We start from the raw sequence: 26,052 nt of genomic DNA, 5'->3' as shown, positions 1-26,052 counted from the left end.
GGTCTGCGCGTGGATGACGACCGAAAGCGCGTGCGCTTAGTTCCTCCTCGCGAACATGGCGGCGCCTGCCCTGAACAACCGGGCCGGCTCCGTTAGTAGCCTCGGCAACAGCCCCACCGCCACCCCCGGCCCCACTAGCAACAAACTCCCCTTGCCGAGCTATCCCGAGATAGACTTCAGGTCAGGAGCCAGGATAGACGAGCTGAACCGCCTGATTTCCGAATTTAGTAAACACGAGCAGCGCGAATACGACGACCAGCGCGCTCTGGAGATCCACACGGCGAAGGACTTCATCTTCTCTATGCTTGGTAGGGCGCATCTGTGCACGCTTGCAGAAATACACTTCAAACCTGTAGCTAGCATGGTGGGTTGAAAATTGGGCGTCTGTAAACCCCGAGAGCAGTTAACCACTGTTTTTTTTATCTAGGGATTTTAATTCAGATGTGCTTTATCTCCAGCATAACGTCACCTGCAGCTTGAGCGAAGGTAATAAGACGGTAATAAGAAGGTAATATTTCGCTAGCAAATTAGCCAGCAGTGTGAGCTGAGCGTCAGGATAGTGCCAAACGGGACACAATTGAAATGCTCTGTACAAGACATGCAAGCTTGTATGCTGCAGGTCAGGCGCTTTTCTGTCTACTTGGCGCAGATAACGCGCGCAAGGGCCTGCTCCGAAGAACTGGATGGATTTCTCTTAACCAGAGAGAAGCAGGCCACACATGCTATTGTCACCCCACCTTTTATTATTGCTCCCCTTTACTTCAATACAATATCGCTACAGAGACAGAATGATGATTCTGCAGCTTACATGAGAAGCCTGACTGCACACCAAGCTGTTTCTATGTTCTGCCACCAAGCTTTCAGGGGTTTTGTAATTATCTGACAAATTACAGGAGGGGGCAGCCATAATCTCGGGACAGCAGACATTTATAGGAGTGGGGTGTGCATAAAAGGACCAGAGGGTTGCACATTGCTGAGGTCAGAGTTCAGGAAGCGCAGACGGTGCTGCAGGTCAGGAAGACTGAAGGAACCAGAGCCAAGAGGAAAGGGGCTTTCCATGGTGAATCCATGGTTAGCGTGATTCCAACATCTGGGAGAAATATGTGGAGTGTTTTACGTGGCCAGTGTTGTTGTAAACACTGCTGTAATCTGAAATGCTTTGTTACTTGAATAAAAATGTAAGAAGCATGTTTTGTTATTGGAATAAGGAAATACATCCTGAAAAAAGACAACTCATATGATCATTTCAGAGTCTCTTAAGCCCTGTCTCACTCTTAGGCCCTGTCACTCTCTGTATGTTCATGACCATAGATTTTTTTCTCATGCATCTGTTAACACCCTTAAAGCTTTGTTTAAACTTTCATATTTCACTGTAAACATTTTCTTTCACTTAATTCACCCCACCACCAAATAATAATACATATATTAATTCATTGGGCATTCTGCATGCAGTAGTTTCATAAATGTTCGTGTGCTGCTACTCTCCCTTGTCTCACCTCCGCACCATATCTCACACCCTTCGTGCCTTGAACCACCACCCTGAAAAGATAGGGAGGACATGGCTGTATCACCAACCTGGTGGTGGAATGGACTTCCACTACCAGTCTGTACAACAGTCTCTTGGTGTCTTCAAATGCAGACTAAAGACCTATCTCCTCGAAAAGCACTTGAATGATTCAGAATCACTTCAAGGCACCTGAAAAATCACCAACCCTTCACTTTTCTAAATAAATTCTTTTAAATATATTCTTTATATATATATATATATATATATATATATATATATAAAGAATATTTAAAAGAATTATATATATATATAAAATTTACACACACACACACAGACACATAAATATATACAGGATCTATACACAAGTGCATAGCAAGCATACACAATCACACTAGATAGATAGATAGTTCCTGTTTATCTGTATATAAATCCTACTTAAAGTCCTGGTTTGGCGCATCAGGCTTAGAGTGTCCAAACACCTGGAGAAAAGTGCCACCTGGGTATGTCTCTGCACCCAAACTGGGGCATAACTGCACAGGGTTCAGATATAAATACATGCTCTCAGAGTCGGTGAAGCTGCTGTTGTGTCCCTGTGGGACTGGGTGTGTGTGCTTCATCACTGCTATGAATAACCGCGTCATGTGAGCACTGGCCCATATATCACAGGACTCTTGACGGGTGACGGTGTCATCGGAGCCTAAATTCCTGCTCTTCTTTACACAGCGCACAGGAACATGTAGCGCGTGCTCGGCTTCAGACACACCGGCCACTTGGCTTCAGAGTTTTTGCAGTCAACTGGGCTCCTGGGTAACTCGGCCTACTGAGCACTCTCTTCCTCAGAGGACGCAGCCGAGTTCCCCTGCGGGGTGCGTGAATCCCAGTGAGGCCGCAGTCAGTCCATGAATGCACACCTGGCTGGGCTGTCGCTGGGGCAGGGATGATGAGCTCAGTGTGTTCCTGTTGTGTGCTGCTCAGTCAAAGGAATGTGGCTCAGAATGATGTGGCTTTATATGAGTGTCAGAGGCAGGTGTGTCGGAGGCAGGCTTCTGGGGGTGGTGCATTGCCTTTGAGGAGAACTGCAGCGACTTGGATCTGATTACGGATCATGTGGAGGGTGGGGGGGGGGGGGGTTGCAGTCAGCTTATGCTTATATTCTGCAGTGTCGTTGACTAATAGAGCTCCGCTTATATTGAATCGCAGCTTTGTATCCTTGCCAAATACAAACATATGCTAATATACTAGTTTCTCACCTGTGCTTGACCTTTAATAGTTATGCAACGTCCTCCGTTCTCAGTGATGTCATTTCCTGTCACCAGGCATGGTGCAGAAATTGGACCAGAAGCTGCCGGTGGCCAATGAGTACCTGCTGCTGTCAGGCGGCGTGCGTGAGGGCGTGGTGGACATGGATGTGGACGAGCTAGTGGCGTACGTGCGTGGTGCCGACTACGACATGGACTTCACGCTGCTGGTGCCCGCCCTCAAACTGCATGACCGCAACCAGCCGGTCACGCTCGACATGCGCCAGTCTGCCCTGGGTCACACCTGGCTCAGCCTGCGCCTGTTCGACGAGGGCACCATCAACCGGTGGAAGGAGTGTTGCGTGGGGGCGGAGCCGGAGGCAGGGCCAGAGGGCGCCACCGGCCACTTCTTCTCGCCCACGCGGGTGTCCGAGTGGTTCCACGAGGCGGTGGGCTCTGTGCTGCAGGAGCTGCGCCACAGGCCGCAGAGGGGCATGCCACGGGTGGAGAAGGCGGAGCGCGGCGGCGCAGTGACCTCCATCGTGCTGGCGGCGGGCGGCAGCCGCGTGCTGTACGACGTGGTGCCGGTGGTGTCGTTCAAGGGATGGCCAGCTGTGGCGCAGGCCTGGCTGATGGAGAACCACTTCTGGGATGGCAAGATCACGGAGGAGGAGGTGATCGGCGGGTTCTACCTGCTGCCCGCCTGCTCGGCTGCCGGCCGGCGCGAGGCCGAGTGGCGCCTGTCATTCGCTCGCAGCGAGGTGCAGCTAAAGAAGTGCATCCCATCCGGCCTGATGCAGGCCTACCAGGCCTGCAAGGCGTTGGCGGCCAAGCTGCTGGTGAGGCCCGAGGCTGTGGGGCCGTACCACCTGCGCTCGCTCATGCTTTGGGCGTGCGACCGCCTACCGCCTGCCTACCTGGCCCAGGAGGGCAACTCCGCGCACTTCCTGCTAGGCCTGCTGGACGACCTGCAGCACTGCCTGGTTAACCGGGCGTGTCCCAACTACTTCATCCCGCAGCGCAACATGCTGGCGCACCTGAGCGAGGCGGCGGCCGTGCTGCACGCGCGGCGCCTCTCGTCGGTGCGCTCCGACCCAGCCGAGCACCTGCGAGGCGCCATCGAGCACGCCCGCACTGCCTCACGCCTCCCGCCCGAGCAACCCTGCCTGCCCTCGCCGCAGGACGGCCCCCCCGCTGCCGACCCCGCCCCCGACGACCGCCTCGCCAAGAAGCTGCAGCAGCTAGTGACAGAAAACCCTGGCAAGTCCATCTCCGTCTTCATCAACCCTGACGACGTCACACGGCCACACTTCCGAATCGACGACAAGTTCTTCTGAACCCTGCCTCTGCTCCCACCCACCCACCAATTTCCACTATAACTCTCACTAAGTTATTTTCAGGATTGAATCCTGAACAGGATTATCATTGCGGTTTTGGCTCACCGTGCCAGCAATTCTGATGGACATCCTCGGTCTGTGAACGAAAGAATGTAGTACACTCAGCAAAATGAGAGGGGGACCAATGAGAGAGAGAGTGAGCGAGAGGGAGTAAAGAGAAGTACTCTGTCTGTATAGTTGTTATGGAGAGTTGTGCGGCACCTTGGGAGGCAGCCTCAGCTGGCCCTTAATTGGATGCCTCAAAGGGATGGTGATGGTTTATGATTGTCGCTTTGCCTAAATGAAGCGTAATCAGTTCTTGGAACATTCAGTGTCAGGGACTGATCTCAGATCAGCACTCAATCAGCTGCCTGAAAGAGTGCTTGTGTGTGTATTTAGAGAGGAGGGCATTAGAAAGGAGAGGGATGAGAGATTTTTGTGAGCATGTTTTAGGAATCGGGGTAGGATGGGATCGGTGAACACCGTTAGGTGCATTATTCCCATACATGCTCAGATATGACAAACTTTATACCTACAGAGCAGGGCAATGGTGAGCTGCTCCTGATTTTTCTTGAATATTCCAAACAGAGAAAAAGATGCTTAGTCTGGATAGAAATCAGAATACCTCTAGGTCTCATAAAGTAGTTAGAGAAACACACACACGTACATTTGCATGTTATGCACTTGTTTCCCAGACCAAAATTAAACCTAAACCTAAACTAAAAAGATGTTCAGTGGTGAATCACCACTGAAAATACCATGTCCAAGACTAGCCTTAATCCATGAGTCTAAGCCTAACATTTATGTAATGGCCACGTCACCACCATACTAGATCAGACTGTACAAACCCTCCCTGACTACTGTTAATGAGGAAGCATTGACACATGTCACATTCTGAGGCTTTCTCTCCTAGCTGCTGTGTAGATCTCTGCTTCTCTTTTGCCTAACAGAATGCTGAATGCCATCGGAGACTTATTGTATGTCCTGTATCTGCTGCTAAACATGCAAATGGTTATAACCTTTCTTTGCTAAGGATTTTAATTGTTGAGTGTTTATTTGAGCTGCGTCGTACCTGTGTACATATTGCTGTAAATATTGGGCTCCCCCTACATCACTTACATATACCAATCGGCTTGTCTCCTGTCACCAGTCACACAATTCCAATTTTGGCATAATCAGTCAGAATGAGGATCAACTCTCAGTGTCTACAGGGACCACTCGTGCTGCCTTATCATTGATGTTAGCTAGTGGGGCTATTTTATTCAAATGAAGACAGATGTTACAGTGAGCATGCGAGTGTGTGTGTGTGTGTGTGTGTGTGTGTGTGTGTGTGTGTGTGTGTGTGTGTGTGTGTGTGTGTGTGTGTGTGTGTGTGTGTGTGTGGTTTTTGACCTCTGGTGTTAATGGACTTTTAAATGGAATGCTTTTGTTCTGGTTTAGTTATTTAAACAATTATACCAAACTAATGGAGTCACTTTAATTTTATTTATAAATGTCACAGATATCAAACCTGATTGTGTGTTGCTTGATATGCTTACGTTTCATAAGAACAATGCAGTGCAGTGTATATTGATCTTTATATGTTTGTTTGCAAAATAAATTTGTACAGGATCCCAAAAGCTGTGAAACTCATATTTGTCTTTTTATACTGGGTGTCATCTGGTCCAATGTATTAAGGAATCGTTTTATGTTTTCAGCAGGACTTTACCTGCCTCTACAACACCATGCCCATGCATCCCTGTTGTTGTTAATTAGGGTTCAAGCAAATATTGCTTGAAACCTTATGGCAATTGCTCGTATTTTTCTCCTCATTTATTTTTCTCGGCTAAAATGAAAGACCACAAGGCCCAGAAAGACCAAACTTTTAAGCATGATGCAGCAGCTGTGAAATGAGTCAGCCAACTAAAGGAACTTTCATTGGCCTGATGCACTTCCTTTTAGGTTTTAGTGATTTACTCCCACACCATAGGGGGTAGAGACAAAATTCCACTTCCAGTGCATTCTTTGGCTCAGAACAAAACAAAATGGTTCCTTGGAACATTACGCTACACCCACTTTTTGCTAATTTGCATATTACACGAAACCTGCTTTTGCAAACTAGTCCTAGGTTTTTCACCATATTAACAGAGTTTTGTTGTCGAAATATTCATAAGCTATATGCTGTTATATCTGGGCAGGCTATAGCATCACCATTTTTTGCTATTGTTTGATATTTTTTTGTTATAATCCTTACTATTGTTAATTGATTTTTAAAAATTTTTTTAATGTATTTTTTATTTCATTCTTTCATCTTTCATCATGTGAAGACCACCTATACAAAAACAGAAGCAGATCAGCGCATCCTCTACCCTGAGATCCTATGAGACATAAAATGTATCTTACCCTTTTCAATGCCATAGAAGTCTCTACCAATGCAGCAATGTTGCTGTTATACGATGCCCAGAGACTGAGGTTTCATTACAACATTCTAACAGTTTACTGTCTGGTGCTGACTTGGATTTCCCCAGACCTTCAACCGTGATATAATTATTCTGCATTCATGGATTTATTGAGCATATTGATTTGTCTGTTTTATTTGTAGATGTGCACATGGATTCTGAAGGATTCTGAAGAACTTTCTGGAACTGTAAAACTGTTGTAAACCATTTATAACTGATCTTATTGTGCAACTGTACATGACAGGTATGCATGACAGGTGGTGATATGACAGAGCATGTCCTTTGTCATCGAGGGGCCCATGCGCTCATTACCCTGGGTGGCTGGACTCGCGGAGAGGCCCTGCACACAGCAGGTGAGGTGACGACACATGGACAGGAGCTGGGCCCAGTCCGGGCCACACGCTACGCGCCCCTTTGGTGGCTGCACATTTTGTGACTTCGGCAGGGAGAGAGGGAGATGTGAGTGCGGGAACGAAGCTTCTTTATTCTCCATAATAGCGAAACCACCAAACAACCAGGGGAGAGCTAACTCAAAACAACCAGAACAAAACAATGCTGGCAGTAAGTGTCCAGGCTCTGAGACAGAGCAGAGCAGCAATAACACTCAGGTGTCTTCTTGCGTGCAGTGTCACTGAGCAATGTGCAGCGATGGATGAGCGTGTCCATAAATAAGGGGAGAAGCAAAGAGTCAAAGAGTGCACAGGTTAGTAATCAGGTGATTAGGAGTGGGGCAGGCGTGATGTGTGTGTGTGTGTGTGTGTGTGTGTCTGTGGCAGTGATCTTGCCCCTCAGGTGGGGTGCTGAGTAGGGTGTAAGTCTTGATCTTTTCCATGACCCATATAGTTGCCTTGTTGCTTGTCACAGGTTGGTCATTTAAAAAAATGTTCTTAATATTTCATGGGTTCATCATTCATCATGTGAAGACTACCTATACATAAACAGAAGTAGATCGGTGCATCCTCTACCCTGTGATCCTATGAGACCCAAATTGTGTTGAACAAGTTCTATCCCTTTTTACTGCCTTACAAAACTGTACCATTGCAGCAATGTTGCTGTTATATGATGCCCAGAGACTTAGGTTTCATTACAAAATTCTAACAGTTTGCTGTCTGGTGCTGACTTGGATTTCCACAGACTTTTGACCGACAGTGATAAAATTATTCTGCATTCATGGATTTATTGACCATTGATTATTGTCTTCTTGAGCATACTGATTTCTGTCTTCTAGATGTCCATATGTATACACATTCTGAAGGTTAGCAAATGAGTACGACAAAGTCAGGCAGCTGAACTGAAGTTTTTGGGTCCTTCGAGAAAAACTGTGTTCAGGAGGGACACTGGATTAGGGTGGAAGTTCCAGAGTGTTCGAATTTAGATTATCTTGTACTCTCACTGAATTATTAAAAATTTTTTTTTCCTTTTATCCCCCTCTTTTTAAAAAAAAACTATTTTAAACTATTTTTCTATATTTAAAAACAGGGAAGGTATCAAACCAGTGAAATAACACATATGTGATTATGCTGTGTTAGACAAATATTGACTATCTTAGATTTTAGATTCTTCAAAGTAACTGTTCAATACTTTGATGGCAGTTTTGTACGCTCTTGGCGTTCTCTTAACCAGCTTCATGAGCCAGCTACCTATGATGCTATTCCATCAGCCTTGAAGACATTCTCATGTATGCAGAGCACTTGTAGGGTCAGGAAATAAAGTTCTAAAAGAAAGCTATTTGCTGTGGGTGCATCTAAAATTGTGTGTGTGGGAGAGTGTGTGTATGTTTTGAAAATTAATTCATATTTAAGCTAACACCCTTCTCAAATTATATTTGTCATAGAAGCAAAGCTAAGCATAAGCCTTAGATTAAAATGCCTTTATTACTATTAAAAACATACATTCAGTCAGGTGTGTCCAAAATTTGATGGGTACTGTAGCTTCCTTTAATGTTCTTTAATAATGATTTTTAGGCCACAGTTCAGGAGGAGAGTGTGGGTAGAAGAAACCATATGTGTAAGACAAAGCAATGCAGATCTGTCATGCACTTTGACCTCTCCTTTGTGCAGAAACAAACAAAGCCAGCCATATCCAGTGTTGGTCTCTGTGATATGTGTCGCTGGAGAAGACTTCAACCGTACAGCTCCGCTGTTGTAAACTTTGCTTACTTTTTGATACAACATTGCCGGTGTGTTCTAAAGATCTGGGAATAATTCACTGCTCTCAGCAGTACTATTTATAATTGATCTTATTGTGTAACTGCACATGACAGGTATATTTTTAAACCAGAAAAGTGCTGATGGCAAGAAAGGCATGTGTGTATATAAAGACATTGCTGAGAGAATTATGGTATCTTGCTGACCGCATTTCCTGACTGCATTTCTATTTCTTACTGCTGATCTGTCTCATCTTAATCAGTTGAAAATAGATGTAATACGTCACTGCTCTGTGTATGTTTGAATGTGTGTGTGTGTGTGTGTGTGTGTGTGTGTGTTCCAAATCCTCTGGCAGGTTATTTTTGCTTGCTGCTGACTCAGCACCTGACAGCACATCTGGGGGCCACCCCTAACCCCATTTAAACACAAACTTACACACACACTGCTTACTGTTTGCAAGCAGGTGGAGTACAGTTCATGTTTAGTGACCCACATAGGTAACGTACGGGTCTGAAGATGCTGAGGTTTGTAATAAAAAGAAAATGCTAATTTTCTTAAAAACCTCAGCACCCTCAAACCATTACACTACCCAAAAATTCACCAGTAAACTTACCCCTCAACCAGTCCCCCTCACCCACAGATAGGCTGTGCTGTGGGTGACTTGGTACAGGAAGGTGCTAGGTTTGATTCCCATAGTGATAAATACATAAGTTGCTTTGGATTAGAGTGGCTGTCAAATGCTGCAAATGTAATGTAGTTCACATATCTTCTTTAACTTAGCCCACCCACAGAGAAATCAGTCCACAGACCAATGTACCACCATCATTTATAGCCTGCTTAAGCACCCCAAGCTTCCAGAAGGTGTGTGTTGGTTGTAGTCAAATCACATTTAAGAGTACGTTATTGCATTTAAAGCACTAGGCATGAGGCAGCAAGCACAAGCATACAGCTGAATCAAGTGGCACGTTTCTACTTGAGTAGCGCGAGGCCTATGCGCGTGACCTTTAAAACCCGGTACTGTACTTGCACATTCTATAGCTACGTATAGAACCATGCCCCAGACGGCTACCGCAAACGTCATTTTCTAAAAATATGTGCCCTTCGTCGAGTAATTTTTTTTTCATCGAGTCCTGTTCAAGAATTCCTCGACAGACGAGAGACGCATAAACACAAATAATTAAATAAAGCCTAGGCGCTATCCGACACAGTATTCTCACTTCAGATTTCTGAAATAATTACTTTTCTCTGTGCAAACTACTGAAGTAAAACAATTTTGTCTAATAACGTCTAATAACTTGATATGAGCGATTTATTGTGTGACATCGAAGGCGACGGCATTGTTTTGTCCGCGTACTTTTTAATGTAAAGGAATATGATGACAAGCCAATCTGATACTCTTTGTCGGAGAAGCATGCGCAGGTTAATCTACCCAAAAGTGCGGGCGATCCATTTTAATTTTTTTTTTACATAAAGCCTCAACGCTTGTGACGTCACGGCCGTGCCTGCTATTGCCGGAGCTGCAGCACCACGCAGAGAGGACAGCTCCCGATAACGGCGCGCGGACACAGGTAACGCACGAGCTTGGCCAGAACCGGAATCAAGCGTTGATCTCGCTCAGTCTTGTTAACGGAAAAAAAACCCCAAAACATTGAATACTGACTCCGCCATCATCCGCACGCCACAGCCTCGCGCATGAAAGCAGTCTCATAGAGAATCTTACAATTGATTAACAGCTGTCCTCACGAGTCGCGCCCGTTTGCAGCTCGAGGGAACACAGCGAGCGGACACGTATCGCGGGTGGAAAGCAACTGATACCAACCGAGCCAGGTACGCTCACGCCAAACGTCGTTTTTTTTTTCGTCATCCTCCGTGACCGACAGCATCGCCGCGGGAGATGGAGAGCAAGGACAAAAGCGCCGGTGAGGAACTTTACGTCTCTTACTGCCAGGGTGTGGGTGTGGAAGCGGGACTGGCGGCGCGGGGCAGTGTGTTGCGCGCCTCTGTGTTTGCATGGACGTATATGGACTGCGGTACTTCGGGCTGCTACCCCGATAGGCGTCAGGCTCATGCCCGGTACAAGCAGGGAGTTTTGAACTAGGGGTAAAAACATCTGCGCGATGGTCCTGCGGCAGTGCTCGCGCCGCCCCATTCTGACCGCTCGCGGCTTTGTTTTGCGTGGAATGGCGTTGAGAATCCTGATGCAGCAAATTCCTCCGTGCGGGGTTCGGGGAGAGGAAGGGTGGTCTTCTCGAGCTCCAATGCTCAAAATACACGTTTCATTCTTACGTATTTAGCTTCCTTTTTTTAAAAAGCTTACGTTAATATAATATGCCCAGTACAACACAGTGCAAATTTTTGAAGATTTGTTTAGACATGTTTAGACCCAGACACCTGTCTCTTCAGCATCATAATGTGTGTGTGTGTGTGTGTGTGTGTAGAAGTGTCTAGCGGTTTTTGACCATGTGAAGAATGTTGATAAGCATTGCTTTTTCTGAAATGGGAAAATTGCATATGGAGTGCATGTTGAGTGCAGGCCGGTGTGGATGTGTGTTAAGTATGTTCTGTCTTTGAGGATTAATGCCATCTTGCTGTTGGTTATCAGCATGCAGGATGTGTAGCACACTCTCACTTTACTGCACCCAAATGTTCAGAGTAAGTCCTTGGTGTGTGTCAGTGTATGTGGGTGGGTGAGTGTGTATGTGTGTGTTTGTGTGTGTGTGCATAACTCTTTCGACTCGACCTCCTCTAAAGTCTCAGTCCTTAGGGTTGCGGTCTGTCCTATCTATGGCAGCTCTGTCTGCAGCCGAGTCGGGTGGCAGGGGGATGTACTCACACACTTCCACTCCTCACCTCTGCTCTAACACCAACACCAAGGCTGCTTTCTTTCCCTCTACGGTACACTTGACCTTACTGTTACTCTGAAGGCTCAAACTTGAGCCTGGCATCCACAACGTGGCAGTGGGGGTGGGGTGGGGTTTACCAGTCTGAGAATGTGAAGAAGCAGACTGTCTGGCTGCGCAGGGTCTGGGTCTGATCTGCTGGATCAGGGCTGCTGCATCCACAGCTGAGGCCTGTTGTGCACATTCTGGGGTTTGGTTCTGCTCCAGCACCTCATGCACCTGCACAAGGGGGTCATGGCCTGTAGAACTCGTGATCACCTGGCTAAGGTGTTTTGCAAGATGGATTGGCTAGTGGGGTGCCAGGACTGGACTGATTATCTCTGCCCTAGATGTTTAGGAGCTTTGGTGTGTAATGCTACTTGGGACCTATTGACCTTACTGTACATGTCAAGTACTGTACATGTATTCAATATTTTAAAAAAGGTGCAAGACATTTGGTGTTTTTAGTGAGCCCAAGCAATATACCTACAATATGGCATAATCACACAATTACATCTTTGACGTGTGTTGTATGTGTGTGTGGAACCTAAGATCCTTGTGTAGTGGAATGTTGGCTACACTTCATATTGATTCTGGCTCACAGTTTCAGATGTCTGTACATCTCACCCAAACAGCATTTTTATTTCTGTTTTTCATGTCTTCTCTCTGTCACACAATAAATAGACATTGACACATTGACACACACACACACACACACACACACACACACACACACACACACACACACTCTCTCTCTCTCTCTCTCTCTCTCTCGCTCTCTCTCTCTCTCAGGATAAATGATCTGGAGCTGCTGATGTTGTAGTTATAGTATTTTGATGTTTTAGAATAATAAAGCGGATAATTTATTGATGTTGTGGTGGACAAAAGCCAAACGGTAGAGTGCAGAATGACCAGAGCTTCTGCAGGAAAGCAGTGAGCAGTTGGACTCGCTGTGTCTGCACACATACAGAACACAAGGAACCAACTATAGGATTTCATTAGAGAGAGAGAGAGGGTGTGTCATATGACAAGCAGAGTGAGAGAGAGAGAGAGAGAGAGAGAGAGAGAGAGAGAGAGAGAGAGAGAGAGAGAGAGAGAGAGAGAGAGAGAGATAGGGTGTGAATGAGGGCCGACGTATGCACAGTTTAGAATGTGTTAGTTTAGGTCTGGTGTTTGTGTTTAGGGATTTGAGGTTGTATGTACTGTATTGCAACACTAGAGGGGAGTGTTAACCAATATGAGTCTCATAAATATGAGCAATAACCAATGTGACACTGCAAAAGAAGGTGAATTTCTAATCATTTCAGAAGATGTGTTCAGCTGTTTCTGTGGTGTGAAATAGAGAAAGAAAGGGAAGCAAACAGGCACAACTCTATAGATCATAGTAACCATGGTATCATTGTTTAGAATAGATACTGAGAACAGAAATAATACTGTGTGTGTGTGTGTGTGTGTGTACACGTGTGTAGGGATATAATATCTGGAAGGCCATGGCTTTATATGGGCTCTTAGTAAAATAATGATCTTGCAAAGGTTCCATGTACTTGACATAAACAGTGTGACTTTAAGAATTCAGGAATCCAGCTTCAGTACTTGTTTGCATTGATTCCGGCCTCTCCAGTTCCAACATAAAAGTCAAGGTTGTTAATGGCTCTTGGATGGTAATAGCTTTTGGCAGATATGCAGGAAATGGGATATAATGAGAGCACTGAGAGTACTGTAACAGAAGCTGGAAACCTGGGGGCTGAAGACTGCAGCAAGGCTGGCCGGCCACGCCCAAAGCCATGCTCACACAACCCGTGTTGCTAATCCCACGCCGCTCACACTTACACTGAGCATTGTCTGCTTTGCTGTCCGGTATCGTCTCAACTCCAACACTGACTTTTCCCCCCTAAATGGAAAAGGCAACTTACCTCATCACCCCGGCAACTGCAGGAGCACCAAAGCCGCCAGTCTGGGTCAGGCGCCAAACACGGCAAGCGAGGGGCATTTAATTATCTTAGTTAGTTATCATAGTTAGTTCTATGATGACACTGTAATAGCGTGTGTGTGTGTGTGTGTGTGTGTGTGTGTGTGTGTGTGTGTGAGAGAGAGAGAGATCGTAAGGGAGATACATTGAATCAAATATTTTGGAGGGAAAAAAGTCATTGTTGATAGAAGTGGATGGTTTTAAGAGCTGCAGGATTTGCTGGTTGTGATATGGCATACTTAAATACTTAAATACTTAAAAAGACTTAAATACTTAAAAAGACTTAAATACTTAAAAAGAAACGACAGTGCCACCTATCACACATTAAAACCAATTAGTGTCATTTATTACACTCAAAATAAATGATGGTATCATCTATTGCATGAAAGAAGAATGTAATCCAGCACCGTAATTAAACAATTAACAAAATTATTACTGCTATATATTTTTCCTGCATTTTTCAAGTGCTAAATTTGGCTGTGTGTTCTGTGAAGCTGGAATCTGAGGTTGTAGTTGAAGAAGTCCTGTAGTTTCTATTGTTAGCTCATTTAATCACTGTTGTCTAGGTCTCAGCACCTCAGCGTATGTGTGTGTGTGTGTGTTTTACTGTAAATTTCTGCTGAAGTGAGCTCTGTGATGTTTATCCATCTTGCCTCTCACACGCAAACACACACACACACACACACACACACACACACACACACACACACACACACACACACACACACACACATAAACACAAACAGCCATATGCTTATGTGCGTATACACACACATACAAGTGTAGCAGGATTCATTAGGACTGGAATATTTCACTAGATTTTTACTAATACTCATTTAAATTAATATATAAGGTTATTTCTCTACTGATTCACCACTTTGGCAATGAGTCACAAGGGACATTTATGTTGAAAGACTGGTTGTGTAGGCGGGGCACTTGGAGGCTAGAACAGCGATGTGGCATTTATTTGATCCTTGTCTTTTCTAATCTGATGTATTAGGAATCCTCTTTGTAATCACTCTTTTCATTCCAAATGTGCAAAGTTAATACTGGCATATACAAGTCAATGACTCGAGCAAATACAGCAATATTGCTAAATATAAATGCGTTTAACTGATATTTTTGATGTTCCGTGATAACATTAAGTGCAGATTATACATTGTATACTACTAGCAGAAAGCCATGTTAGCTAGACAATGCATATGATGTCCAGCAGTCATTTCTTGTATGTTGTTCATACTGTAAATTCTATTCTATCCTGGTCCTGTCTCCTTCGACACAACACAGTGCGGCTAGGTTACACGAGTATACGCAAATACATACACATACATATTTCACATACACAGACATATATATACTCACAAAGGACAGAATTATATCACCCAGCAGTTATGTGTGTTAGGGAGATTTTAGAAAGTGAACAGTGTGTGTGTGTGTCCATGTAACGCGGGGTGGCCCGTGTGCCGTGGGGCGAAGGGCAGGACGCACAGACTCCAACGTCTGGGACGTACATTTATTAATATTTAACATAGAACACTAACGGCACTCAAAGAATCACACACATTTAATACAAACAAGAAATGGTTAACACGTATACATCTAACAATAAAGAATATAACGTTTAACATCACCATTGACAATAACACACAACATTAACACGTTACGTCTCCAATGACCAACGCCGCCGCACACCCTGACGTGGGTTTAAATACACAAACGAGGTGCAGTTGTGTGCAGGCGTGGCCACAAACGAAGGTCTTCCCACTGCACGTGGCTGGCCAAACCACCTGCCTCGCGGGAGGCGAGCGTTCCGTGACGGTCCACAAGTACAGTAACATAACGTGTACCGCTCACTCAGACGCTAATCTGAATCTAACCCCAAAATTACAAGATTATGCAAGCTAAAAAACGACCCACAAAACCAAAAGCCTTACCTAAAATTACACAATTGAAATTAAATAATTGCATGTGAAATATAAAGATTGCAGAAGTCTAAGCACAGTAGTGAGTAAAGAGTGGCTCACAAACTGTATATGGCAGCAAGTGTTAGCTAAAACAGCTTTAGTCAATCAAAGTGCGTATTAAGTGTATGAACACACTCGTTTTAGACACTCGTTTTGCTATTTTAGGGACAGTTATACACACCAGAGGCCAGCGGTGGATAGTTTAAAATTGTTCCAGCCACCCAGCTTTACTAATTTACTCAACTGGCAGGTAGAATTAATTACTCAAATTAACTAGGTGATATAAATGCAAATAAGGTCTCTTACTTTTCATACTTTTACACATATGCTATAGATAAAACTCAGGACGCAACACACATGCACACACGTTCACTGCCCAGAATGAGCCTGAATAGAGACCCCTGCTGGTAGACAGTTGAACTAGTACACCTAACTGTGATGGAAGTGAGGTACACACACAATGTTCAAGTACCTTCTAACAGCAGCTGACAAGTCTCTCAAAGATGGCATTATTCACACACATACTGTAAGAAGTAAGAAATACGCACAGATGACAGAACAGAGAAATTCACATTTCTGCGGACTGCGTGTTTGCGGCAGATTTTAGAGTGTTTGAATGAGTGTATAGTAGAGTGTGTGTGTGTTTAAGCATCTCCAGAATGTCCTTGTGCAGCACTTCCCTCATGTAAACAGCATTATTAATAGCTGCTCTCCTAGGTCCCTCTTTCCATATTGGGAATCGCTGCTCTAGAGTGACACCCTTCTCTGCAACCCACACGTAGACACGATCACATTACACACCGCACACGCTCCTGAATCTTAACAAACAGAGACAAAATGTGTGTGGGAACTTCTGTGTGCATCTGTGTAGACACACATGCATTTTGATGGCTGAGGTTTATTGTAATAACGGGAGTTTTGCATAGAGAGAAAAGAGATCAATCTAATTGATTAGTAAAGGATTTAGCAGATGTAGCACGCACACACACACACACACACACACACACACACACACACACAAATATTAGACACAGTCTATATACAGTAGTAGACCATCACAGTACAGATTACAACTTACAGGCATGAAGATGACTCTAACCAATACACCCCCCCCCCCACAACACACACACTCACACACATGGTGGGGTGCATGAGACAGGATGACACGCTGCCTTAGTCTGTTCTGTCGCCTGATGTCTCGTGGCAACAAAGCAGAAGATGAAGATGAAGATGTGATGAAAAATGAGACCACAAAGAAAGAGCCTGGTCAGACTCACTCTCTCTCTCTCTCTCTCTCTCTCTCTCTCTCTCTCTCTCTCTCTCTCTCACACACACACACACACACACACACTTTGGCTTTATGTGTGGTTTGAGTTTGACTCTTTGTTGTTGTCAACAGTAGCAGCCTTGATTATGTGGAAAACCCGAGGTTTATCTAAACAAATTTCAGTAACACTTTCTATGAAACCCGTATTTATAAGCTATTATAAATGTGGTAATAATGCATTGGAAGCACACTTATAAACTCCAATAATGCCTTATAAGGCTCTTATCCTGAACTATAATTAATTATTTTGTAACTTAGAAACATGTAGTAAAACAAGTATCACTATTCATTACTATGCCTTTTAAATGGATAATGACTTGTGCATAATTATAAAGCACCTATAATACAGATTCACATTTATTATGATTGTTTAAAATGTCATCACTGAGTGCTTCAAGTGCTTTATATTTGAAGTTATTCCTCATTATAAATAAACTGTGTGTATCATTTTTATATTTTTAACATGCAAAAGCAAAAATAATTACAGAGCATGTTCATAAAGATACATTATTGCAGTTTAAACTTTACATTTTTATTTCTTTTCTTTTGGCAAAGTACAGCAAGAACAATTAGAGGTGTTTTGCCTTTGAACAAGCAGAACTCTGCAGGCCGGTCAACTGTCCCAGGCACTCCCAGAGTAATAGAAGTGATTTTAAAGGGCAGACTTTCTTCTCTGAGCTTCCCTTTATCCTTATCAGCCTGCAGCTGTACTTTCAGCAGCTTTAACTTCATGGCTGGCATTTGGTGCAGCACTCGCTTAGTAATCAAAGCTGCATACACAAATGAATGTCTATGACATTTTACATAACTTACTGAACTCAAAGTCATTTAGAGTTTTTGCACATGAAATACCCGAGTGACTAGCTTGACTAAAGGTTTTGTGGAACAAGTTCAGGTCTTACCTCCACCTGCCGTGACTCTATTATTATTATCTGCTGGTATATAGATTGGCAAATAGATTACAAACTTCGTTACCAGTTTTATGCAGAGTTACAACTGCATTTTAATGGCTTATTGTAACGCGTGTCGGCCCGAGTGCAGGTGGGCGTGGAGCAGGATGCGCAGACTTCCTCGACAGGGGAACAGTAGACAGGCTTTTATTTTTAAGATGTTCTGCTAGAGCAGAGAGTTTCACTGGTAGAATGTGCTCATCAATGTGCTCATCAAATGATCAAGGCCAAAATACAGTATATCAGTGTTGTCATACAGCTACTTGAAATTGTCCTTGAAATTGCTTTGTTAAGAGCTTCCAAGAGACTAATTAAATAAAGGGTGCTTGTATTACTTCTTTCCTCAAATTCATATCTGATGCAGAAGTCATCAAACTGTCAAGTGAAACCTGTCATCTGTTTGTTTGGGGTTTTTTTTTTTTGCTGGCATGTTGGTCTTCTGCACGTCTTATCTAGGCATGTTGCATAACTGGACTGGAACCGGACCCTGTTCCAGGAAGGAGAGAACAAAACAAATTTTCAGTCTGTCACTATAGCCAGTGTGATGGCTCCAAGGCCAGATGAAGAGCAAGAAGAGTCACTGCATTGCACTCTGACCTTGCCCATCATAACCACCAGCAGCCAGGTCTACCACACCCTGTTTGATTCAGAAACTGTGACTGTGGCACACGGGACACTATATGCATGTCCATACATCCATATATGAAACTTGAATGATAGATATTCATGAACATTAGAACTTTGTTTGTGTGTGTGTGTGTGTGTGTGTGTGTGTGTGTGTGTGTGTGTGTGTCCAGAGCTGGTCTGTATCAGATAAGCAGGGAGTTACCATGGTAACTATTCACCATTGAAGTCATGGGGGATTCTGTGGAGTCTGTTCACAGTTGAATCAGCTGCATTCATTAAGAGACTTCTGTTCAATGTTACAATGCCAGTAGTTTTCAAGTTATTTTTGTGTTTTGCACTCCAGTGACATGATGTTGGTCAACCCAGATACCTATTTTTATGGCAGGATTGGTATTTAGTAACTTGGGAAATAACTAGGCTTCTCAAAAAACCCAAAAGGAGGAATATAGAGAAGAGTAAGCTCAAAACGTAGAGATGTGGCTGTTTTCAAAGTGCCAAACTCTTAACAAGTGTTCACTGGAAATTGTGGAAATCAATCTGGAAACAAATAAGTTCCATTCTCTAAATAGATTCCTGATCATTACAGAAAATCAGTTCATGGGAGCTAAAATGACAGCAGGACAAGTGAAGGGCAGAGTGAAGGGCAGAGTTGCTGTTTCAGGTGACTAGCTATCAGACATCCTCTCACTGAAATAAGCAGGTGTGCATTCCCAAGATGGACAGCAAACATGCATAGATGGGACTGAACTGTGGATGTAGAGGGAGATGAGAGGAGAGTGTGTTTCACTATTGCTGGAACAAAATGTCGTAAGACACCCTATATAATCATAAAAAAAGTACTGCGAAACACCTTTAATGTGTACACGACTGATGCATGAAGTGTTTAAAGGATTACTCCAGGGTTTTGTTCTCACATAATGTATTTATTCTACCACTTATAATGGAAGCTTATAGGCAGTTATTGAAATTCAATCAATTAATGTTTTAAATACTTGACTGTATATCACAAATACAGAACTATAATCATTAGGCTAGGCCTGTATCTGGATATACTTTAGCTGGATTCCATTTACACGTCTCACTAAAATGTCACCAGTGTGAGCAGACAATAATCAATTTTAGTCTCCCGTGTAAAAAGCACACCAACACATGCCATTTCCGTTGTATTTCCATAAACGTAGTTTCTCACCACTACTGTCTGTATGCTGTCAAATGCTGGAAGGAACCATGTAAAGGAGGCAGTGAATCATCTGCATCAGTAGAGGAGAATTCCTTGTCTTACAGCTTGTCTTCGTTTTCGCAGTGCTCAGCGCTACCACTGTCCAGGGGACGTTTTGGGCATGAGAGAGAAATCAGCACGGCTAAGAGAACACTGCGTCTGATAACCAAATGCGTCTGCCTTCCTTTTGGGTGCGACGCCAAATGTTCAGTTTAATTTGTGAGAAAGTATCCTCCATCTTGGATTAACTTTCACCTGTTGTCAGCACTTGGCAGGCACATTTCGGTTTAGGTAATTATATGCGGATATCGAAAAAACTCATTTTGTTTACACTTGCAGAAAATGCGGCCAAGATCCATCTCTGGCCACATCAAACCAAATGTGGTCTGAGTTAGGCGGATCATTTTTTGGTTTTGAAAAAGGAGAATGTAAATGTCTGTTTTAATGGACACAAGGCTGAAATTTTTTTTAATTGGAGTGTAGATGGTGGGGGGTGAGTGTAAGGAGACTGAGTTATATCTGATTATTTTATCACATGCATGTTGTATATGGACAAAATGGACATCACGAAAACATGAGCCTTACCCTTAGAGCATCACTATCAGCTCTGTGATTGGGCATTTTTAGGCTTTAAGGTGCCATACAGAAGAGCAACTTCATACTTCATTCATCCAATACAACATTCAGTAGGTAAACTCCCTGTATCCTCTTTGGTTATACAAATCTGAGCAGCACCTACACACATGCTAAGAAGCAGTCTGACCAATGTTTGTGTGTAGGACATGTACGTGATTGACCAATTGTGGGTGTAGATGGGACCTAAAAAGAAGGGTCAACGCAATGCACAAACAGACACGCAGTGTATGACGACTGTAGAAAGCAAATGTTAAGCATTTTAGTGTCACGGAACGCTCGCCTCCCCCGAGTCACGGGGTTTGGCCCGCCAGGTGCAGTGGGAGGGCTGTTTTGTCTGTAACCACACCTGCACACACCTGCACCTCGTTCGTTTAAATGTATATAGACCCGTGTCAAAGTGTAAAGAGTGTTGGTTATCGTTGCCGTAATGTCTGAATGTAACGTGTTTGTTAGATGTATTCTTGTGTATCGTGTTTGTTTAACGTTAACCGTTCCTTGTTTGTGATAAGTGTGAGTGCCACTGTGTCGTTTATGTTCCAGTCGGTGGAGTCTGTGCGTCCTTCCCCTCGCCCTGCGGCACTCAGGCCACTACACGTTACATTTAGAAATCACATTATACACATTTTAGTTCCCAAAAAGAGGACAAATCCAGGAAATATTTTAGCACGAGAATATGAGAATAATTATATTTTGATCACAATATGTCCTAGCGGTGTTTATATCTGGCTTGTCATATGGTCAGCTGAAATCCAAACATGATCCAATCACCAATCCAATCATTGAAAATGTCTTAACCAACGTCTGAACTCTTGGAGTAAAAAAACCATTATTCTTTTCAATATCAAGGCATAAGATGGAGAAATAGATTACTCTGAAACCTAATATTTGTAGTTTGAAACCATGGCTACACCTTTCTGCAGGTAGGTGGATGGAAATATTTTGGTATACAAAGTTTATTAAAGATTGGGACATACCAGACAGGAAGTCTTTCATCAGTCATTAAAGCAGAGTGCTTCTGGAACAACTGTAGAAGATGACCTGCTGTTAATCAAATTTCAGAACATTTAAAGTGCAAACTCATTTCAATCACGTCGATTAGTTATTTTTCCCTAAAGTTCTTATTGTTTTTGCTGCTATAGCCACTTCGAGCAGTGTTGTATCACTAATGGTGTGCTCCATGCCAGTATAGTGTCTAGAGCATGATAGTGGCACTAGAAATTAATCATCCTTGATGTGACGGCACCAGGCACCCCACCCAAGGGACAGACCCACTGGCGTGCACACACACACACACACACACAAATGTGTGTCCTCCTGAATGAGGACAGCACCAACATCTATGCCACTGGTATCAACATTAATTTAAAGGGGTGCGAGAAGTCACAATAATGCCTTGATGGTATCAATAGCATTTTGGCAAGCCTGGGATCACAAAGGGAGTCCTGTCACGGAGTAGTTCGGTCAGGGGGGACGCTGAGAAGTCCTCGCAAAAACACAGATTAGAACCTGCCATACCCAGAAGACATCTGAGGCTTCCTTGTTGTCATGGAGAGGAAAAGACTAGCTGGACTTTAGCATCTTTGGGATGAACCATCCCAACAAGTTTGTCCAACATTTATCTAGATTTCATCTTGCAACGTTCTAAAAGCCATTTCCAACACCTGCATATGCTGTTTCCACGTACGGGTATAAGATACTTCATCATCCAAGTGTGCTTTACAATTCGGGACCTCACCCAACACAATATTCACAAGTTGCTGAAAGGTCAGTGGAGCAATTTTGAGCCCAAACGACATAACTGTGCACTGTAGGAATTTATCGAATTTGGCAAATGCAGAAGTGTCTGAGGCACAAGGTCGAGCTTATTCACGAAATTAGCTGAACCTATCTTATCAACACAAACCTCCATATGAGGCCTGGGCAATGAATACCGAACTGGGATCTCATTCGAGGTTGCCTCAGGCTTTGGAACTAAGAGAGATGGGAAACACCAAGGGTTGTTACTAGGGATTGCTAGACCAGAGTCAAGTAGGTAGGTAGTTTCCTTATCTAACAAAGCTAATTTATGTGGATTGACGCAATAAGGATGCTGTCTTATTGGACCGTGGGAACCTACGTCTATATCATGCTGAATAACAGAGGTATGTGAAGGATTAGATCAGAAGAGAGATTACTCTTGCGCATTACCCTTGCGTAGCACCCCGCAAGATGTCTACTCATTGTGACTCTTGCTACCCAATCATCTGATTATTGGTGACTGCGTGCACCTGTGCCTTGTTTTCCTTCTTTGCTTCTCCCCCTATATAAAGCCCGCAGGTACACCCGTCCATTTCTGTGCTGAGGAACACGCTACTCCGCTGGGTCTTAGGTGCCTCGAGCCCCACGGCCGGCGATGATGTATTTTCTTTTCTGTTGGATTTAGCCGGCTCACCACTGTGCTCTTTTGCTGCTTTATTCTACAATGGAGAATAAAGACCTTCCTCATGCTTGTGTTTCACGCCCTTCCTGCCGACATCACCGGTCCGATGGTCCAAAACAAACGGTCAGTCTCCTTTTTTTTAATACAGAGCCGCTACTTTTATAATAAAGTAAAGATGTAATAAATCACTCTGTCAGTGATAGATGAGGAGTGATAATATTTTTCTGATGTGGAACACTGCTTTATATGAATACTCATGCCCCATATACTTCCATTCCTGCCTGCCAAGTCATCAAAGCACACCCTCTAGCTGTATTATTAGAAATGCCGCTTCACGTACAGTCGAACACTGTAGTCCATCTGTTGCCTTGCACACACTGTGATAGCCATAGACATTCATTACTGGTCAGTTCATGACCACAAGAGCGCATTTGGCTGGTGAACGTCATGTGTAAATACCCCACAACCACACCACTGGCATGACGGTGTGTTAATGCTGTGGTGACAAGTAACTGTTTCAGGAAAAAAGTCTTGTTTTTTTGGCATGAGAGATTAATAATCTTATTGAACACTTTATGAATTAAACAAATTAACTTCTATAATTAGTCTTAATTGGTTTGAGTAAGATATTGTAATTAATTTTGTTCCAGATTTATCAAGCAAACAAAATAATATCTAGATTGTATGGAGTGATGTTTATGACACAAATAATAGGTGAGTTTGTTTATGGTAAGAATAGGATCAGTCCTACAACTTCTCAGTTTACAAGAGTCTGATAAAAAAGCAACACTACATTATTCACGCACTGATTTCAGTACATCTTTAGTTGTGTATTGAGAGCTTTCTCTTTCTCTGGAAAGATGTTCGAAGTTAACCTTATGAACAGATTTCTTTTAGCTATTGTAAAAGAGAGAGACAAATTAAGTGGACAAATATTTAAATGAAAGATAGGTCAATTCCTTGCACATTGGTGAAGAACATATCTTGTTTTTCATATTTTGGTATAAAGGTTTTTCTCATTTTAAGCTTTTCAGGCATTCCTTTAGTATTATTTCTACATAATTTCTACATAATTTGCTCTGGCCTTAGCGTTGAGCGCTGGGTTGCTGGTCTCTCTCTATAGGATGGTACCTCCACAGATGCTCTGGCCTTAGCGTTGAGCGCTGGTTTGCTGGTCTCTCTTTGGATGACGTCACCTCCGCAGACGCTCTGAGAACATGAGTGTTAGCCTCTCCAACACCCTTGCTCATGCAATAGAGATATTCAGCACAATGGTTGGAATGGGCCACTACTGGATGGCAGATTTACTTTCACATCAGTTAGTGTTTTTTGAGATATTTATCCTAGTCTAAGACATCTACTTACATTTTTGTATATCCAACTGCCCTCTTTGCTTAATCTTAATCGCTAGATTTTAATGTTTTTTGGCTTGTGTGTACAGGCCAGGTCTTTAGTGTACTACTGCAGAATGCAGAAGGTAGATATTTCTGTTGGAGTGTCTAGAACTGATGATAGATTACAAAAAAAAGTACCAGTGACATTAAATTATGATTTGGTTACACTTTTTTTTTTACATAGTAATGTTTGCTAACCTGATTATGCAATGTTTTACAGAATATAATTAGTATTGCTATTTGCAGGTAATATTTTGGTTTAATTGACAAATGTTAATTTAAACCATTTCATAATCGCAATACACACAAGCCAAGAGATGGGAATATGAGCCTGTGGTGTAGATGCTCTAAAGATGAAATTCTCCCTGATGATAGCATTGGTGACTCCTAATATGGGTTTGAGAGAGAGAGAGAGAGAGAGAGAGAGAGTGTGTGAGAGATCAGTATGTTGCTAACCGTGCTGATGGCAGCAGTAATGGAGACTCAATGCAGTATAAAAATACACTAATATGTTCATCATGTCCACTCTCCTACTTCGCATACCGCTACATCTCCAGCTTGCTCTTGCTCCCTCATTCTTTCTTCCTCTCACTCTCTTTTTACTTCTCCTTTTGAGTTCAGAACATAATACAGTAAAGCTCATGGACTACTCAACGTACAGTCACATATACTTGCTCATGGTGTGGAGCTCACCTGGAAGCACCACTAGAGTAGTGGGTTGGTAATACCAAGCTTGTGGGTTTGAGTCCTAGGAAGTGTATGTGCTGTTATACGGATGAACAAATCCGTTGCTCTCGGTGAGTGTTTGCCTAAATGATGTAAATGTGTTTGTTCAGAACAGTAATATTACATTTAGCACACACACACACACACACACACACACACACACACACACACATATATATATATATATATAATATGTATTTATATATAAATATAATATGTATTTATATATATATATATAAATATAATATGTATTTATATATAAATATAATATGTATTTATATATATATATATAAATATAATATGTATTTATATATATATATATAAATATAATATGTATTTATATATATATATATATATATGTATTTATATATTTATATGTATTTATATATATATATATATATATATATATATATATATATGTATTTATATATTTATATATATATATATGTATTTATATATATATGTATTTATATATATGTATGTATTTATGTATATATATATATATATATATATATATGTATGTATTTATATGTATTTATATATATATATATATATATATATATATATATATATATATATATATATATAAATATATATATAAAATATGTATTTATTTATTTATTTTGCATAAAGGTAAGTCAGTAGAACCTGACAGAAGTCAATAAAACATGCATGGTATATAGCTTTTTAAACAGCCAAATACCCTTGTAACTATGCTATGGGTTTACTGTTTTTGAAAATGTATCAGTGTTTTTGAAATCTTAAACGTTTGCTCCACTGAGCCTACGTCTCTGAACTATGAACCTTTAACGAAACAAATGCTAACGTATTTACGAGTTTTTGTGCGTGAAAATACAGTTTAGATTTTCTTGCAGTAGTCTACATGTAGGCTGCGGACAGACTACTCTCTGGCGCCTTCGTGTGGTTACAGATCACTCCTGCATCTACACGAGCATACGGATCGGCTAAACACACATCATGAATACACTGTCCCATTTTGATTACGGTTTTAAATCATCTTTTTAAGACCAGTTCAAGGACCTAGACTCATTGTTCTTGAATTCACAAGTATTAACTCAAGTCTGTGTTTTCTAAAGTTATTCATACAGCAGAACAAATGTTCGTATTTTATAGAGCTAAATCTTTATATTGTTAATTGTTGATTACAGAACCAACGATCAGATTTTTTTTTGTGATCAGAGCAGCTATTTTAGCTATAGCTAAAGGCAGTTTAGT

General features: G+C 42.5%; 2 protein-coding genes across 4 annotated transcripts in view; both read left to right on the top strand.

Moving 5' to 3' along the window:
* Positions 1–55: 55 nt before the first annotated feature.
* LOC113588542 (protein MB21D2) lies at positions 56–5,729 on the top strand. Its single transcript, XM_027027758.2, has 2 exons — positions 56–308; positions 2,824–5,729. Exons 1-2 carry the CDS (start codon positions 56–58, stop codon positions 4,080–4,082), a joined length of 1,512 nt encoding a protein of 503 aa, XP_026883559.2. The 3' UTR covers positions 4,083–5,729.
* A 4,479-nt stretch (positions 5,730–10,208) lies between these two features.
* Positions 10,209–26,052, top strand: part of fgf12b (fibroblast growth factor 12b) — a 35,942-nt gene continuing 20,098 nt past the window's right edge. Inside the window, exons 1-2 of one of the 3 annotated variants that reach the window (XM_027027798.2) lie at positions 10,209–10,274; positions 10,469–10,625. In XM_027027798.2, the coding sequence (XP_026883599.1) occupies positions 10,601–10,625 (25 nt within the window). In that variant the 5' untranslated portion in view covers positions 10,209–10,274; positions 10,469–10,600. Of the gene's footprint in view, positions 10,626–13,409; positions 13,561–26,052 lie in introns of those variants that run through there. The other 2 variants (XM_027027797.2, XM_027027800.2) reach the window with 2 other exon arrangements.

The sequence above is a fragment of the Electrophorus electricus genome, chromosome 15, assembly GCF_013358815.1.
Source record: "Electrophorus electricus isolate fEleEle1 chromosome 15, fEleEle1.pri, whole genome shotgun sequence".
Lineage (NCBI taxonomy): Eukaryota > Metazoa > Chordata > Actinopteri > Gymnotiformes > Gymnotidae > Electrophorus > Electrophorus electricus.
The sequence above is the reverse complement of the archived record's forward strand: the minus strand, read 5'-3'. Positions and strand labels throughout refer to the sequence as shown.

Excerpts from the sequence above, each read along its gene's own strand:
- LOC113588542 (XM_027027758.2), top strand. The coding sequence starts at position 56 with ATGGCGGCGCCTGCCCTGAACAACCGGGCCGGCTCCGTTAGTAGCCTC. Across the intron at positions 309-2,823 it reads CTTCATCTTCTCTATGCTTG|GCATGGTGCAGAAATTGGAC; the intron begins GTAGGGCGCATC and ends TCCTGTCACCAG.